The sequence below is a fragment of the Gymnogyps californianus genome, chromosome 20 (genome assembly GCF_018139145.2).
Source record: "Gymnogyps californianus isolate 813 chromosome 20, ASM1813914v2, whole genome shotgun sequence".
Lineage (NCBI taxonomy): Eukaryota > Metazoa > Chordata > Aves > Accipitriformes > Cathartidae > Gymnogyps > Gymnogyps californianus.
Genome location: NC_059490.1, coordinates 6358739 through 6377444, shown reverse-complemented (window position 1 = coordinate 6377444; position 18706 = coordinate 6358739). Strand labels below are relative to the sequence as shown.

At 41.2% G+C, this 18706-nt stretch overlaps 1 protein-coding gene across 2 annotated transcripts; it reads right to left on the bottom strand.

Annotated features, from left to right (window-relative positions):
• Window positions 1-711: 711 nt before the first annotated feature.
• TMEM248 (transmembrane protein 248) lies at window positions 712-17968 on the bottom strand. 2 transcript variants are annotated; one of them, XM_050909105.1, is made up of 7 exons: window positions 17823-17968; window positions 8222-8396; window positions 7263-7548; window positions 5849-5999; window positions 4865-5048; window positions 4255-4398; window positions 712-3468 (listed from the first exon to the last, which is right to left on the bottom strand). In XM_050909105.1, the coding sequence occupies exons 2-7, from the start codon at window positions 8378-8380 to the stop codon at window positions 3448-3450; spliced, it is 945 nt and encodes a 314-aa protein (XP_050765062.1). In that variant the 5' UTR covers window positions 8381-8396; window positions 17823-17968; the 3' UTR covers window positions 712-3447. The 2 variants fall into 2 exon arrangements, with proteins under 2 accessions (XP_050765062.1, XP_050765063.1); XM_050909106.1 differs by lacking the exon at window positions 17823-17968 and adding an exon at window positions 17435-17457.
• Between the last annotated feature and the right edge of the window lie 738 nt (window positions 17969-18706).

Genomic DNA, 18706 nt, shown 5'->3' with positions numbered 1-18706 from the left:
TCTACTATCTCAGTCCCTCTCCCCAGTAAAAATTATAAAAGTGTCACAGATTTGCTTTTAAACAATGCTCTCGTTCGCCACCGGATTTGAAGAGGCACCGTTTGGATGCTTTGAAGTGTTTTTCACAGAAGCAAGACAGGCTGGCCTTCTTGCACTTGTCAAATACACAGTGCCTAGCTTTTAACAAGCTTCCAAGAGCAAAATGAAGGATGTTGTTCCTACTCTCTCAAGCACCGAAAACATGCAGATGCAACTTGTTCCAGCTACACAGTCACTGGAGCTAGAATTGAACAAATTACATTATCTTGATTTCAACAGCCATCCGTACACGTCCTCCAGCCATCTCCAGCCACCTGCAAGCACTTTGAAACACTCAGCATCTGGTCTTGGTTCAGCTGAGTAAGTTACACAGCACTTGTAGCGAGGAGGCAGTGGAAGGCATGATCATCATCAAGGAACAGCAAGAGGGGAGATGGGTCTAGGTCACAAATTCTGCATTTCTCACGATGGGCACCAGCTACATTCCCTACACCATAATACATAAAGAAAAAAAGTCTACGTAAGGTGCTCACTGCACAATAGGTACACAAAGGGTCTGAAATTCCCATCTACTGCAGCCTTTCACTACTAATTTCCTCCGATGCTCCGTATAATATAGGTGATTTATGAAACCTCTACAGCACCTGGGCAGTAGAAATAAAGACACCAAAATAAACTTAATCGTTTTTATTCTGCAAAGCAATATGCACATCTTACAAACACAAAATTAATCTAGGAGAGAAATGTCATTTCCAAATCAGCTATTAACCATCATGCAACAAGACAAGTGAAATGTAAGAACAAAACAAAACAAAAAAGCCATCTTAACCCTACAATCACCTGCAGAGGGTTGAAAACCAAGGCTCAGATTTTCTATGTAATGCCAAAGAAAAATGCAAAAGAAAATGGCAGCTTTCTAAGAACAAGAAAACACGTACAAATAGAATCAAAACTGATTCAAGTCATAGTTAAAAAGAAAAAGAAAACAAAAAAGGAAAGATCAATATGATCTGAACTTTAATATTAAGTTTTTACTCTTCTGTTTGGCTGCATTTAACTTTTGTACATCGCGCCTAGGAGCAATCCAATATTCCTCAGTATTACAGCATTTCAACATGATGGACACCCTTACCTCTCCGCTGCAATACAGGGGTGCAAAGGGATAAACTAAAGGCCAAAAAACACAACTCTTTAACATTTCCCTTTTGCGTTTGTGGGTTGAATCTTAGTATTTCTGGGTACTTCAATACAGTGGGTGACAAATTGCAAAGCAGGCTCCTCTAATCACCAAATAGCAAAACCAGATTACAAAAAAAAAAAAATTGTTTTTCCCCAACAGATCAAATTCCAGTTAGAACATTTGGAGTTTAATTTTTAATTTGCTGAAACAGAAAGGACTTGGCTTTGCTTTTTTAAAGGAGTCACGTTATGCTGAGTGTTTTCTAGGTATTTCCGGAATTTGCACCACCACCCCAATCCATTTCCTATCCCTGCCTTTGGTCCCCAGATCCAGCCACCCTCGTAGGCAACTCTAGAAGTCAGTATTAATGCAGAAGGCTGGGTATGCGTGCATTAGGAACAGCTCGGACAGTTTTCATGAGAAGCCGTCTACCTGTTCTGACTTCACTGACTCATTTCAGTGAAGCAGTATTAGCCCATAGCAGCATCAGGAGAAGAACTGGAAGCTTCATTTTATCCCTAGACTTCAAACTAGGCCGTCTCTAAAGCTTTGCCTTAACATCCCCGGAGAAAAACGCATGTTAGTTAACACCACTTAAGTAACTGAAATCCTATAAAGGAAACACATTCTGAAGAAGTGTGTGACTATTTTGCTTCAAACGCTCTGAAGATTCGTGAACTTACTGAAGTCCCATACCTACAGACCAGCAGGGTACCATCCAATAGTGTCTATAGCGAATAAACTAAGAATCTTATGCCAGCATAATTGAGACTGTGAGATTTTGACTTGGGTTTCCTCTTTTGTGTAGTTTAGAGCGAAAGGAGGAAAAAAAAAAAAAAAGCTTATGTGTATGTATGCAGACCTACAGTTACACTACCTGACAAGAAAGCTGAAAGACAAGATGAAAGGTCAATTAAGGCAACCAGTGAGATTTTTAAAAGCAGTGGTGGAAATGTCTGCAGGAAAACCCTGACTCCTGAAAATTAAGGAGGCTACTCAGTAAGAAGCCAGAAAGAAACAGCAAAAGCCAGAATGGGAAAGGGAGAAATGCAGAGAATAAAACCTCTGATTTAAGAACGGACACAGAGAACAGTAGGTGTTTTACTGTGTGGTTTCTTTGACCTTAATCACCACAGCCCTAGTCCTCTCCTTGTCATCTTCCCCTGAGTGGACAGCCTTAAATGGAAATGGGACAAAGCTAATAAAAGTGTCATTTTCAGCTGCCCTTCAGAGATGGATGGAGAGTCCCAAAGTGAAGCTCTATACCAGACTACGGGATTTCTTTTCCTTTCAATTATTTGCACTTGCCCAAGGCTGTGCGGAGCCCCAACAGACTGTTAATACAATACATCTTTTTATTAAGTTTCACTTTCTAGAAAAAAAAGTTTAAAGAAAGCTGCTCTGCAGCAGAGACGCACAATCCTGGCTTGAGGGCTGCGGATGGGAGGCCAAGTGGAAAGCTTTCCAGATAGTCTCTGTGCTGACTGGTTCTCTGGCATTCAGCAAGCCAAATGGGGGGGGGGGAGGAGGAAAAATCAAAAAATCAAACTACTTATCACTTTTCAATAAGAAACATTTTAAAATGGGACTTCACTTCTTAATTTTTTTACTATGAATAAAAGCACAAGTTCGTCCTAAATACAGCACTATTAAAATGTGAATATGTATTTCTTTTTTCAAAAAAAATCTAAAATGTTGATATCTTTTCTTGCAAGCAAGGAGCAAATGGAAGAAAGTATTAGGCCACACAAATACACATTTAATTCATGTAGTAGATTGGTGGCTTTGGAAATGCAGTATTATATCAAAGGTGCATACTGTTTCAAACACACTGTACATATCATTGGGCAAAAAACAAAGATCTGTTGGTTTGTTTGAGACACTTGCAAAGGCATCTTAACCTGCCCAGATGCAGCTAGACAAAAATATCTTGCTCTGACTATATGTAGCCATATCACTAAACATATCTACACAAACATTCGGCTATGTCCACAGGTAAAGACTGAAAGTTTCCGGCCGCACTACAATGCGGAACAAGTGCATCATCTGACCTATTCTGAATATACTTTTATAAATATGTACAAATCAATTACAGGCACTTGAAATGTCTTTGGTTGGAATAAACCAACATTGCAAGATAATGTATTCACAGAGTGTTAAGACCCATTCTGGGTTCAGCAGGCAATGATTACGGTTCTCAGTCATTCTCAGTCAAAGGAGAGGATGGATTATGCTTCTGACAAAGCAACCTAAACAAAAGAAAAAGAAAACATTTAATTAAAGTCAAATTCTTAATCCCGTAACAGTGATATTACTTATCTCCATGCAGCTGGCATATCTGTCCTTGCCTTTTCAAAGAACCTTGAAGAGTCTAACTTGGAAAGGAAATCAAAGTAAGTCTGAAGGTGTTCTGTACTTAGCATTATCAATTAAAAAAAAACCCCAAACAAACCAAAACCAAAAAAACAAAACCAGCTTATACTACAAAATATCACTAAGATCAAAAGGTGCCAACATTAGCTTCCTACTTCACAACTGAATATATTCACATTTAATCCTTCAAGCAAAGTGCAGGTCTCCAATGCGGTATTGAATAATGACTGTTTCAATAGCTTTGTCGTTGTTTTAATTTAATTCTGATTAACAACCATTAGAATTATGTATCACGTTTTATTCAAAGTTTTCAGTCCGTTGCGATAAAAGATAAATAAAACTACTCAATGCCATCTATTCAATGCTTCATACAAAACAGTGCAAGTAACATCAGAATTATGGCAGAAGAGTTGCATTACAGCACTTACTGAAGTGCAATAATCCACTTCTGTAAGAGAGAAATCTAACTCTGAGGATCTACAAAGCACATATATGTATTTTGTAGCACCCGTCTGTACTGTCCACAATGAAACACCCATGTCTCTTTGAAAGGGAATTAAATCTACATCTCTGGAGATAAGAAAAACCAGTCTGTACTATGTAAAAAAGGAGGTTTTCTATTTTCTTATCGGAGTCAATATTTTGTTATTACACAGACTCACCTTTTCAGAGCAGAATTCTGTATTGCTTTGCCTCAGTTTGCTTGGTCTGCCTTTAATAACTGCATAGCAGAACATTGTAATCACCATCACAAAAAGAAAGTAACTGGTATGCATGAGATGCAGGTTTATTAGAGAGCGATCATCCTGCAGAGAAAATTAAAACCATTTACTGACAATGCACCAATAGTTGGCATTTTATATTAAAGCAATAATTATCACATCAGCACAGAAATTACTTCATGAATCAGCTTTCCCCCCCTTTACGCAGCTGGCATAGTAATGAAAGCGATTCCTAATTGTGGCACATAAAGAGCCAAAACGGTCCTCATGTTAAAAGTCCGTACTAGAGATCTCTTCCCATGTACTGGCAGTGTCTTTTGTCAAATGATTTCAAAATATAAATGTTAGTTATTAAAAGCTGCGAGGCACATGGAGATTACATGAAGACCATCAAGCCCACCAGGGGTAAAGCAATCCAACTCTGTCTCAGCCCTGGCACTACATAATAAGCCAGCACTGAATATGACTATTTTAGGACATGAACAGAACCACATTCAATTAAACCAGAGCTAAGCATTTATTCAACATATAAAAACACCACGGCACTTACATCTGGAACTATAACAGTTAGTTTGGGATTTAAAGCATGATACACTTTTCCGATTGCTCCTTTGTAACACCAGAAAGGGTTATAATCTTGTGCATATTTTGTATTAGAGTCTCTTGCTGTGGTAAAGATCTTGTACCAAAGCGTAGCATTGCTGTATGTTTCAGGAACACAATGTGGTGGCTGACTGCAGAAAAACACAAATAATTAGCACCCCAATTGCCATTCTCCATGTTCAGTAAGGCTAACTTTTAGAACTGAGTCAAGCCCAGTCTTCTCAACAGCAGCATAAAACACGGCTTTATTTTGGGCCTTCCAAAACAACAATAAAAACAAAGCTTAACCAAAAGGGTGTATAAAAACCGTATGATTCCTATACTAAGAGTAGAATTTAACTGCATGTTGTTCCAGTATGTCAATATCCCACAGCTTAATTAGAAAAACACTGTTTTCATAAGGCTTCACACAGTCATGTGAATCTATCTGGTGGTTCTCTAGGGTACACTGAATAGTGTCAGAGAGTCTAGAGAAGACAAAGGGAAACTATTTTGATGAAAGGTCTGTACCTGCTGGGGTACGGTAGCAAAGCAGCATTCGGCTTACGGTGATCTCTCAGCAGGGAAGAGGATAAGAACCTTAGTGTCAAGTCTTAGCTCTCACACAAGGTAGTGAAACTAAATTACAGGGTATCTTTCGTAAATATTCATGGATTCTTTTGTTCCTAGTGAAGTTTAAATCACAGGTAGCACGTTGAAAGGCAGGTAGGGGCTATAGCTCAAAACATCCACAGAAAAATCTAGTGTTGCTAAAAAGAGAGCTAGAGTCTCGAGACTCAAGACAGGGTTTTTACTGTGGGGGAAGGCAGGCAGGTACATAATTTCCACAGTCAACAATAACGTTCATCAGGAAGTAACAACCCCAGAGAATCAGCTGAGGAATTAAACACCCAGTAATCAGTCTATGAAGGAGTGTTTAAAATGCACTTACACTGTGACAGGAAATACATTGCTGGCTGCTGTCACAGTCATGCAGGTTGTGAACACAACCTGCTCGCAGTGGCCGTGAAGAACGCAGTCATCTGAATTCCAGGCAGCCGGCAGGGTGAATGTAATATTTATCTCCTCATGGGATTCTCTGCCTTTGAGAAAGAGAGAAGGAAAGCTGGTTTTCGTTCACAAAAGTATCTGAGCAACAATCACTAGGATAAGGACAACAACCAAAACGACTAAGGCAGCAACCATCACCCTGAATCTGTACCTTTGAAGTCATCCAGGATCTTTACTATCAACAGAGAGCAAAAAGAAAGTTAAAAAACAAAACAAACTACAAAAACCCCAGCTGCTGGTCTTTCTAATCTCTCCTGCCGCCAGAAGTGGGGTCATTAGGCTCCTTTCAGAAATGAAAAACTCACTATTTGTAAGTGCATTCATGCGTGTTCAGAGAACTTTATTAGAAAGTAAAATCACAGTTCTTTAGCCTTTCTCCTCCCAAAGACTTTGTTCCACAGTTGATTTTTCTGACGCTTACTTTTCAAATTGGAGATATTCGTGTCGACAAAAAGGTGCCAGCAGATATTGAACTGCAGATTAAGTAGTGTACGTTAACTCCATGTGGATATATTCATGCTGAAAATAAATCCAGGCTACTGGAAATGGAACTTGCATTTGATAGCTCTTAAAAGAGTAACTAACAACAACACAAAATACAGTAATACAGATTTACAGCTATGGCAAATGTCTCTTCACAGGTCTCTGAGGTTCAAGACACCTTCAGGCATTATTATAAAATGCAAACCTGGCTAAAAGCTAAAATTCAACGAGGTTCTATTATCCATTTCTACTAATTTTCTACAGTCTCCTGTCAAAACTTACTGGCAGGGCAGCCTCATAGCAGATCAGTCTCTTCAAACTACAGAAATTGTAACCATCTTATTTATTGCTGTTTGCAATATTAAAGCTTAGTCATGTATGCATTTTAGATAAACTCTATTTTTTTTTAGACAACGTGCTACTTGATCTCTAATGTATACACATTAATGCCTTTAAAATGTGAGTTGCGGACTTGAAGATGTATCAAGACAGAATTGAAGATAGTCACTGTAGAAGCTTTTGCTGCTTGGAATTTCGTTGGCTTAAAAATTACTTTCCATTGTCATTAGGTTAATCATTTAAAACTGCAAAGCCTGATCTTGCCAAACCTGCAGGTTCTTTTCCATCCTGAATGCAGGGAAAAGTTTTTCTAGCAAACAAGTGAAGGGCTCTATATAGGAATATACTCACAAGAAGTCTGGAAACACATATATGTTCTAAGCAAAAGATTTATCTCACCAATAATAAGCTGAACAATTTTTATTTGATTATATAGTTATCATTCAAATTTATAAAGGTCAAGCCTGGTATACCTGAGAGTCCAATTTGGTGTCCAAAAATTGTGGAACTTAGATGTGTGACATTGCGAGAATATCCGCCAAATGGTCTGAGTGGGTCCAGCGTCAACGTGATTGTCACAGAGATGTTTATTGGACCAGAGTCCTCCAGAGTCTGTGGAGACTGTGTAGAAGATCTCGCCTGCCCACTAGTCACGGTACTTTCTGGAGTTGTGGTATCATTGATGAGATGCTTTAAGGTTTCATTCTCAGATATACAGAAGTCCAAATCATTAAACCTCAGGAGGAAAGTATTCCAGTCCTTAAAACAAATGTCAAGATTTCAACCAGATTAGCAAGTCAACTGTTGGCTGCCACTTCTCTAGAGCAGTGCAGACCTTGATACGCACCATCCCGCCCGCAGTTCCAAGCCATTTAACAAAAATTACACGGCTCACAAAGCAAGCACAAATACCACCATGGCTATCTCAACAACGGAGCAAGTTGTTTACCAAAGTTAGATGTGTTCAATCCCAGCCACCGCCTGACCGCTGCTCAGCGCAGCGGCAGAATATCCTCCTTTAAACTACAAAAGGAATATACTAACTTGGTCTGTTCTCACCGCACTCCTGGTATGGGCGGTTTCCAGCAAGGTTTCCCTCATTACAGAACAGTACTACTAGATAAGAAGTTTCACAAACAAGCTAGCTGACACAACAGAGTAAGAAAAAGAAAGGCTTCTAGCCATAGCACGGACGATCCATGTCAGATGATTTGGCCTCATCCTCAAAATAAAACAAGACTATTCAAACATTCATACCAATAGCCTCTTTCCTTATGAAATTAGAGGCAAGTATAATGAAGACAATCTCCCATAAGACTCTGCGCACTCCCATGAGAGGGTTCTTGGGGGGAAAAAACCCAACTCATTAGCTTTGGGCACGTTTTTCAAATTAGTATGCCCGCTGTTTAGCTCAGGAACTTTTTGTACCTACCTCTGTCATTTCTGGTGACTTGATCTCCTTGATTTTGAAGAAATAACCCAGTGTCAGAAAAGCTATTGCCATAGCGCTTACACTGATCATAAAGACCACCAGCGGAGGTCGACTGCTGATGTAAACCTTCAGGTTCTCCAACAGGTTTATGTTGAACATTATTCTGATTGTTCACCTGAAAACAAAGAATATTACAACAGAGTGACTGGGCTGTGTGTGTTACAGGGTAGGGGTTGGTAGATCATATAAGACAAGTTTGACAACAAAAAATGAGATATACTAAAATGAGATTCAATTATATGACTCTCTACTGTTCATTGAACACAGAGTCAGTATGCCTTAAATAAAGTACAGATCAAAACATGCTCGACATCACCTTCTCAGCGCCTGAAACTGCCAGCTGGGAACAGATTTTAAGAAATGAGGACAACTTCTAGCTCAGCCATATATCGCTGATAAGCAATAAAACCAGTTCTTTTCTTTCCCCACACATCTAGGCAGGATATACACTGCTACACTTTAATTCCAGTAAGACTTGAATTCATCAAATAACACTGTGGATGGAGTTGTAATGCAGCCCACAGATCAAACTTTGTACATCCTTGCATATACTTTCAAAACTGAGGCTGAAGCCTTAAAGATCCCCCTTTACCCCATCCCTAGCCCCAGATGTCTCTACCTTCAAAATGGAATCTGAGAAGCAGCCTACGTCATTTTAGGCTTCTGCATCAAGAATCCTGTGGTCAGAAACACCTAACAACTGCATTAGGGTGGAGGCTGGAAGACTCCTTTCTTTATTTGATTCTTGCGGGACCTAGAGAACTTTTGCTAGAGTCTGTAAACAAAGAGAGGACCTTACACATGCTGTGGAAATGTACTGCATCATTAATTTTTGTTCAAAATATAATATTTTGTCTGATTCTCCTTCTGAATTTTCTTTCCATTTGCAGAGCAGAAAGACCCAAACCAAGTTTACTGTATCAGCTTCCCCATCTCCACGCACAACGGAAAGCACACAGTCCAGTGTTAAAGGGCAGCCTTGTGGTGTCTAACTTCAGAAGCTCCGCAAGGAAGGAACTTCAAGCACAGCTCTTATCTTTGTCTTACCTAAAATGCTAGCTGAAAAGGCTTTTAACCCCAACTAAACTAGAAAGGCAGTAACTGTTCCTAGCAATGTGTTACTTATCCCCAAAATTCATAGGAAAAGGCAAACTTCAGGACTAGCATCTAAAGAATTCAGCACTGCAATGGTTAATATTTGAACATTCATACAGATCTGCTAACATTTAATTAAGTCACGGACTCTGCTCCCTGCAGGTCTGGGTGATTCTCATTGACTCTTATTGGAAGCACACCTCATTTACAATCCAGATGTAGCACGGCTGAAGAGTGGTAAGTCTGAGGATGAGAGGGACAGGTTTTGAGAAAGAGGGCAACGGAGAGAGCAATCTTTGATCTGATCTATTGATTTAAAAGAAAGCAAGAGAAGGGAAAAGGACAAGCTTTCAGACAAAGTCTTTTTCAGATCCCACAACGTGCAATGATCACAACGTTCTTGTGCATACTCAAGATTTTACTGGCAGAAATGCTTCAGTTACTCTTAACAGAAGGAATATTGACAAAACCTGCAAAACTGCCCCAGAGAGGGGAAAATCCAACTCACTGAGAAAAGACCGGAGGTCCTGTGGCAATAACACAACACTGAGTTGTGCATGCTGACTTTCCCCATCTCCTCCCCACACACCTACTTGCTCTCCTCAGTGAAATCTGCTGAAACAGTGCTCGCTCCAGAGCACAACATCACGTCCTGGGTTTACTATTTTGCACCATCAACCAATTTTCATCCACTCTGCAAAGACCAGGAAAGCCAGCAGGTTTTTATTAGCAAGAATGACTGGGTACTGCAAACATCTCTTCACAAAAATACAGAGTATGTCTGAGAGTGAAAAGCACAGTGCAGAGAAAGGATGGGGAGGAGAGGAAAGAAAAGGTGATGATGAATGTGCACCTTACCAGAACTTCTATCCTTGTCCAAGACCAGCTGTGCTATGGCCAAACAGGCCAGTGAAGGTGTCAGAAGGCGGCAAGAGTGAGAGGGAAAGGGAGAGCTGGTGTTGGTAAGGATCATGCTGGGTACGATCCACGCTTCTGTACATTCTGCCTCCTATCTTGTCACTGGCAGCAAATTTCTGAAATGAGCCCTAGTTAAAAATCCCAAACGCTTCATCTAGAAACATTGGAGACACATGTTGAGATGGAAAAAGATCAAAAGATAAACCAAAAGCAGAGTTGTATTCAGTGTTCCCTTCTGAATTTCCTTTTGAAAATAACAACACAGATGCAGGCTTTATTACAGCATTTAATCAAAGCTGAATGTCACCCACAGCATATACAGTACTGTGATTCCTTTTTAAAGGGGCTTCCAACAGCTCCATTAGCATGCTTGTTTACCACAGGGTCTAAAATCAGCCATAAAACTGGATGCACTGAAAAGCATACATATAAAAATATTTGGGCTAATATTTTTATGTAAGAGATCACCAGCTTTTAAGTGCCGGTTGCTTAATATGCTCTCATAACTCAACGGCTTTGAAAGCAATTAGAAAATGCTATAAGCTGCAATTTCCGAAGTGCAATATGCCTTTTGAGCATTTGTGAGAGAAAAGGGAACAACTGTGGATTTCAATACTAGAGCTGACATGAAAATAGCAATTGGACACGGTTAGTGCAAACCAGAAGAAGAATGCTTCCACATTGCTGCCTCAATAACTACCAGTTTTTTATGAAAAAAAGTGCTTAAATAACACTAATTATCAAAGAACTTGTGAAACAGATCAGTGCATGTAAATCAAAATGTATATTCCCACTAGATTTTAGGGGTTCGGTTAATGGTCCACACACTTAAAACTCCTCCTCTCTGTTAGGACCTCTTAGAAACACAACACAAATGCTATTCTTCTACTAGCTCTAGTTATAACTAACAACTTCCTCTGTGTAAATGAATAACCTAAAGAATATCATTTAAACTTTTATTTCTTTTTCACACAGTTAAAAAAAGAAACTGAATGCTATTACCTCCTGGCAGGTCAGGAAAGCAAGATCAGATTTCACTTTTTAGCTAAATAAATAATTTAGAAAGCGGCTCTAATAACTGCTGCCTGCCTCTCTCCACTCCGGCTAAGCCTTTTAATACTTGTGCAATAAAAATCTCCACAGTCAGCCTAACAAGTAGCTCAAGCGCAACGGGAAGAATGAGAACTGCCAGCCTGGAACATTGGCCACCAACTCCAAAGTAATTGCTCGGTATTGAGGTGTATTACATCAAGACCAAATGCCACGTTCAGGCAGAGTTACAGCTGACGGTACTCCTCAGGAAACACTCGACAAGCACTGGAGAGATATTGTGCTCTTAAATCAGGCCCTACGAACCCCGGAAATTCTGTTATACAGTTAAAAAGATAAAAAATGGTAAAGGATGGAAATACACAACAGTTAACGTGTCAGTCCCAGGCAAACATAGAATTGGGTAGCCGTCTAAAAAGCGAAGAAACAGTCACTTGTTCTACAGTTTGGGGAGTCTTCCTCCAGTATAGCTCAAGACTATATACAGCAACCTCAAAGAAGTAACATTTTAAATTCCTCCTTATTTGTATATGAAAGAGTATAGAAAAGATAATGTCTGAAATAGACCTATGAGTTTTTGAAGAATAAATTACAAATAAGGAAAATCTTGAAGTCTATTGCAAAGACCAAAAAGTCAACGAAATAAGTCATAGCAGAAGTATTAAATTCCCATTTCGGGGCTTAATATCAAAGGAACTGAATTCGTAATAACAATTTAAAAAAACACCTACTGTACTAAAGCAACTATTAAAAGTAAAATTGCAGTTGCCAAAAAAACCCCAAACATAAATTTTAAAGAGATCAAAGTAAACGTCTGACGATTTTTACACGTATCTTGCCATAATGCCAACTACCATCTTTCCACTGGAAAGCTTAAAATCATGTCATTTCCTTACAAATATCTCCCCTTCTTGTTGTGCATGTAAGATAGCCAGTCTAGAGGAGAAAAACATTTGGAGGGGTTCAAATAATAAAAAAACACCACTGAAATATCTTAAGGAAGAAAACTGTGGGTGGAAGAGAAGGGCAGCAGGCCAGCGCTAATCCATCCCAACAGCACTCCGTTAAGACCTCACATGTTTTCTAAGCCTGAACATCTTATTGCACATAATAGCGTTTAATCTTAACTGTGCAGTTCAGTTTATTTATAAATCAATTATGTTTTCAAAGATGCCCCATTACTAGTGCTACAATGGCGGTTAGGAAATGGGTCACATCAGGGTTAACTACTTTGAATGAAAATAATGTTGCCTGCCAGAAAAACTGATAAACGCAAATCAACCAAACTGTGATTTTCCTAGCAAACCATCCATAAATAACATGCAAACAAAGAAACGGTGTCGATCGCAAACTAAAGTGCCTCTCGTTTAAGAACAGTAAACAGTAGCAGGTACCAAAAATACCTTTAATTTGGTTTTCTTCTCTTCAAACCGAGCTTGATGTCTAACACCTAAAACACTAAAACAGTAAAGCAAAATAGATCACACTTGTGTTAACTGTGAAGTTGCCTATTAAAGTTCAAAATATTCAAAATGCTCTGTTAAAGCTTTATAAAGACTAATTAATAAGAATATCTAACCTAATATCACCAGCCTATCGAACAGAACTAGCAAAAGTAACCTCAGCTGATCTTACAACTGAAAATAAAGCCTCTGCTGGTTCTCAGAGCAGCAGCAATTATTATCCCCCTCTCCTTTTCTTAAGGGAAAGAAAACAGGATAAAAATTAAAATTAAACAGAAGCTTCTAAACTCACCAGAAGGCTGCCCTTTTATGCCCTGAAATGAACTATTAATTTCTACTACATAAACTATCAAGAGCTTTTACAGTCAGTTTCTTTCAGAAATTGGGGAAGGCTAATCAAGATTTTTTTTTTTTTCTTAAGTCTTCGTTAGAATTTCACAACATAATATTCTTATCATAAAACAAGCAGTTGGGAGGAAAAGAGGGGTTTCCTACCAATTTTACAGGAAGACTTACTTTACCATACTGATATCTGGGGGAAAAAAGAGGTGCCAGTATCTGCAGCTGTTTCAGTTCATCTTTTTAGGAAGCATAGCAAGACCCTGCGGGATGAAATTGTACAGCCTAAAACCTCTGTCAGCAGCAGAAGGGCAGGCAGGGCTGACTCCTAGAGGAATGAAGGGAGGGGAATCCTCCAGAGCAGAGCACTTTTTCTGTCCAGCTGATCCTCTTCCCCTTCTCCTGTCCTTCAGCGTTAAAAAATTAAAACAAAGTCAACAGATTCATAGTAAATGCCATCAGTCTTCACAAAGTAGAGGAAGAGAAGTAATCAAGACTTGTGGAGGAAGAAAGTTGATGAAAACATCACCTAGGATCCTTCAATCCACTGCAACCAAATATAACCAAAAGATCAGCAGCCAGATGTGCAAAAACACATCATCTGCCCCAAGACTGCTCCAGGAGAAAGCACCCAAGCGGGAGATAACAGGGAATCGGCTCAAACCAGTCAGCGGCTCATCACAGCTTTCTGAGCTATTTTATCCTATAAATATGCTTACTGATAAAAAAACATTTTCCTAGAGCCTGGAAGCAGAAAGCGTGGCAGGAAAATGGCCTGGCCCTTTGCACATGCAGAGAGCACAGACAGAAGACACTGTCCAGCACAGAACGAGAGCAAGAACATCAGCTGTTGAAAAGGAGATTCTTTCCTCGCCTTATTCTGATAAGGGAGTCAGTCAGGAAGCAGATTATTAACGAAAGCCTGAGCGCCCGGGGACTTGCAAGAACAGACCGAAGCAAAATGCTTCATACTTGCATGAAATGTTTCTTTTCACCTTTCAAAACACTTTTCAAAGCATAATTAAGCATTTCAACATCCCCAGGAGCTACATAAACAGTAAACATTTCCGTTCTACCCATAAAACAAAGCCAAGCAAGGGAAGTAACTTGGTCAGAGTTATAGTAAATTTTAAGGATCAAATTGATGCTGAATTTCAAACACCCAAGTACCTGACTATAACTCTTGTTAAAGACAGAAAACTTATAATAAAAAATAGATGAGTTAAAAAATAAAAAGGAAAATATGTGGATCAAACGTTACTCAACCTGTGTATGCAACGTTTCCAGATACTTAACGGCCCTTCGCAACAAATGCGTGTTGTAGTTCAAAATGTCTGTGGTGGATTTAACACAAGCACTTGAACAGTGTGTCAGCTGATGCTCCTGGGACAGCAAAGTTGATTTTAATTTACCACTTAAAGAAAAATTTATGCAGAAACAGACAAATGCAAACAAGTTCCAAATACTTTTTTTAAATGCTAAGAGTTTTAAAAAAAATGAAGAACCAGAAAAGGGTAGAAAAGTTATAAGCCAGGAAATATAAATGACACGAGGAAAGCCTTTTTTCACTGGTTCAATGAACCCCAATTCTGACTTTTGTTAAAAGCGAAAAACACAATTTAAAATATATCCAGCTGTAAAATAAAAGTAAACCTAACCTCTTGTTGAAAATAGACATTTTGCTGCCAAACTGTAAAAAGGCAGCTCTGTTGGCCAAGTGAGCCTGTGCCATGGGAAAGAGTACAATTTCATATGCAAGAGTTCTGGCTTGGGCATTTTTAAAACCTTCCAACTTTTACAAGTCAAAGTCATGACTTACAACATGACTTATCATAATCTAAATCACACGGACTACAATAAAGCATACAACATTAGACTCAAGGACTTTGAAGTTGTATTAAAAAATGCTATTCTGGTTACTGCTGCTTAGCATGAGAACCTGGGAGAGGAAGGCAAAAATAAAATGATTCAGTTTTATAGGATCTGTCAAAGTTCCACGAGAAATCAAATTCTGCGTATACCGTACTGACAACGGCCAAACAAATGCAGTTCACAGAAAGGCTTTACTCAAGAAGTATGAGAAGTCTCAGTAACAGTTTAATAATCAGAAACTGGTTTAGTGACCAATTTAAGAAGGTTAATCGTTGACTTCATTCAGGCTTACCCATTAAGGAATGCGGTACAGAATTCAGCAGTGTAAGTACAGAAAAATGCCAGGAAAAAAGCTCTTCAGACCGTTTGTAACGAGAACTGTTGCTTGTAATGACAACTGTAAGGAGACAGAGACGCAGACAGATACACAGCTTGAATCACAAGCAGAAAATGACTGACAAGTTGAGGAAGCAGCAGCTTTGGTGGGAATGGCAAAATTAAGAGTTCTGGATCTAGAAAGAAGGTAACACTGGTTGTGTAAGTGAAGCAGGAAACCAGCCAGTGGCCACTAGTGAAGGAGAAAATACAAATAGCAAAACCAACTGAAATAAGGGACTTTGGCAACATCTGAAATATCAAGGGTAGGGCAGTAATATTACCATGTCTGTACACGTCACGTCCACTGGTCAAAAGAAATAGCACTTTAATTTCTTAGCCCAAACTCACGTAGGTAAGTACAGTCTCCATTCTACAGATAGATAATTAACAAAACCCAACATGCCAGGACACACGCAAGTTTTCTTCCAAAACAAAACCCAGGAGTTCTGAGTCCTGGGAACCAGCTTTATTCACAGGTCAGAACAGTCTTCTCTTAAAAAAAAAAAAAAAAAAAAAAAAAAAAAAAAAAAAAGAAACTCCCAACACAGACATGCTTTTGGCAAGGGGAGATTTGGGAAAAGCAACAAAATTCTGACACCAACAAGTTTCATTAATACTTAGTTTAGGGCTTATTTGACAAAACAGCTTCATTTCTATAAAAAATGTTATGCTATTTAATAAAAAAAATAAGGATGATGACAGCTAACAGACCTGCAGGCACTCTGTCAGGGAGTGTTTAAGGAGGGAGCTGCACTCCTGTGGTACGCCATCCGTCCAGGGGTGATGGACGTGCCAGTCTCCTGTCTCTAGCCGGATGCATCCGGCTCACACAAAGGACACCGAGGTCTGTTTGTTCGTGCCCTCAGATGCTCCCCTCCGCTGACAGAGCACAGTGTGTATTTTGTATTATCAGGCGGCATTTCAAGTTCTTGTCTTTCAAGTGGGAAAGAAGAATCACATTCCACCGGCCCTGAGCCACTCCTCAAATCAGAGAGGTAACAAAGCTACCAAGGTCTTAATCCTCTTTGATGGGACTAAATCTAGGGTCAAAGAACATTCAGTCTCACGGGCACAATTCAATATTATCTCTGCTCGGTCTGCCTACAAAAGTTATCCCCTGTCCTGCGGACACCTGCTGACCAGAAATTGGATTGCAGCCATCGGTTTACTCCCAGAGACCAGAGGAAAAGCAGGTAGATGGAAGTGGCAGTAGCTCACTAGATGAACCTAGAACCGTTTCGTATGTCCAACCTAGAAGCCAAAGGATTAGTATGTATTTTCCTATGACCGTTTATAAAAACGCAATCATCATTTACCCCAAAAGACAGGCCCAGCCACGACAGGCTTTCATTCCATGACATACTTCCAATTGCAAAACTTCTCAGAAGTTCGATGAGGATGTGGAGAGTAATCCTTAATGAATTCTTATCTAGACTCAAGGTTTGTCTAACAGGGCAAATTTACTCGTATAATTATACCGCTAGAGCTAATCATGCAAATAAATTTCCCCAGAGAAGACAAGCCCTTAAAAAGCAAACAAAGGGAAAGGGGGGGGGGGGGGGGAAAAAGCTGTGCTGTAATCTGTTCTTTCCATTGTCAGGCAGAAACGTTTCCCAGGGTGTCCATAACTGTGATTATGATACACGGTTCAAATTTAACGTTCGGTATCTAGCAGCCATGTTCTAGGCATGATGCACCAGAAATTTTATTATTAAAAACATCATGACATCTTTAGACAAGTTAAATCAAAAAAGTGAAAGAGCATAAAATATAGATATGCAGTGAACAGCAAAAAAACAATGAAGGAATCACTATTCCAAAACTATTTTGAAAAGGAAATATTTTTAGTGCTACTGGAATTACTCTTTCTTACTATTTTTTCCCGGTATGATGCCACACATACAAAGTTCAAGCTAACAACCTTTTAAAAAAATTTTTTTTAAAGTAAATAATAAGGTAAAACTCACGCTAAAATATGTCAGCCAAGCTCAATCACACCCGTTTATCACACTGCCATGCAGCTCTGAACACAAACTACCTGGAAACAAAGCTCTGCGGAGGTCGGCGGCAGAGGAGCGATGCGCCCAGCTCACCCGCTCCACCCCCGGCGACGGGGCCGAGGTTCCGGCAGCCGCTCCCGTCAGCGGCTCGCACGGCGTCTTCCACCGTTATACAACCGCCACCGGAGCAACCCAACGCCCCGCTCCTGCCCACCGACCCGCCAGCGGGATCTCCACGTCGAGGCCCGGAGGTGCCCCCGCCGCACACCGCCAGGACACCCCCCCCGCACCCCCGCCCCGGGGCGGAGGAGAACGAACGCCACCGCGCCCGGGCCCGCCAAGCTGACGAGGGCCGGTGATCCTCCGCGCCCGGCACGGGAGGCCCGCGGGCCCCGTCAGCCAGAGCCACCCCCGTCCCCATCTTACCGGCGCCCGAAGTGGGGAAGAGGCCCCCGGGCCGGGCGGGTCGAGGCCCGGAGGCAGCGGCGGGGCTCAGAGACGGCGGGGCTGCCGTGCGGGCGGGCTCTGCACCATCCTCTTGCCCTGACGGGGGCTACGGGGAGGGGGCCGGAGGGGGTGGGGGGGGAGGCCGCTGCCGGTGCCGCTGCCCGGACACCCGCCTCCTCCGCCGCCGCCGCCTCCCGCTGCTTCCGGGGACGCAGCTATGACCTCTCACCCCCGCCGGCCGCGCGGACGGTGGCGCGGATGGGACAAGATTGCTGCGGCGGCGGCGGCAATGCGCGGGGCGGAGCCGGGCGGCGGGCGGGGCCCCACCGCGCCCGGAGCCCCACCGGCGGCAGAGCGGGCCGCGGCGGCCGGTCGCGCCGGGAACGGGCTCGTAGGCGGCAGCTGAGGGTTTGGGAAGCGCTCACGGCTCATCTCGTACCGCCGCCCCGCCTCCCCCCCCGCTGCCTGCTCAGGCCGGAGCGCAGCGCTGGAGCGGGGGTCGGTGCGGCCCCAGCGGAGCCCCAGCACCCGCGTTCCAGCCACAAGAGAGAATATACACCAGAGAATTTGTAAACATTGATGATAACTGGGTAGAAGAATCAATTTAATTTCATAATTCAGTTACCAAAGACGTACAGTTTAATTCACCAGTACTTCCTGTAAAATATCTTCTTTACTACAGCAAAATAAATAGGGAGTACTCATGCAAAGAACTAGTTTACAACCTAAGTTCCGATTCCTAGTAATGAGCTGCGCAGTCTTCATTTTCAGTAATACTGAACAAGTAGTGGGCTGTTGAAAAAAACAGTAATTTGTGATACTGTGAGTGTCACCAAAGCACAGCAGCCTGTATTCCGATTCAC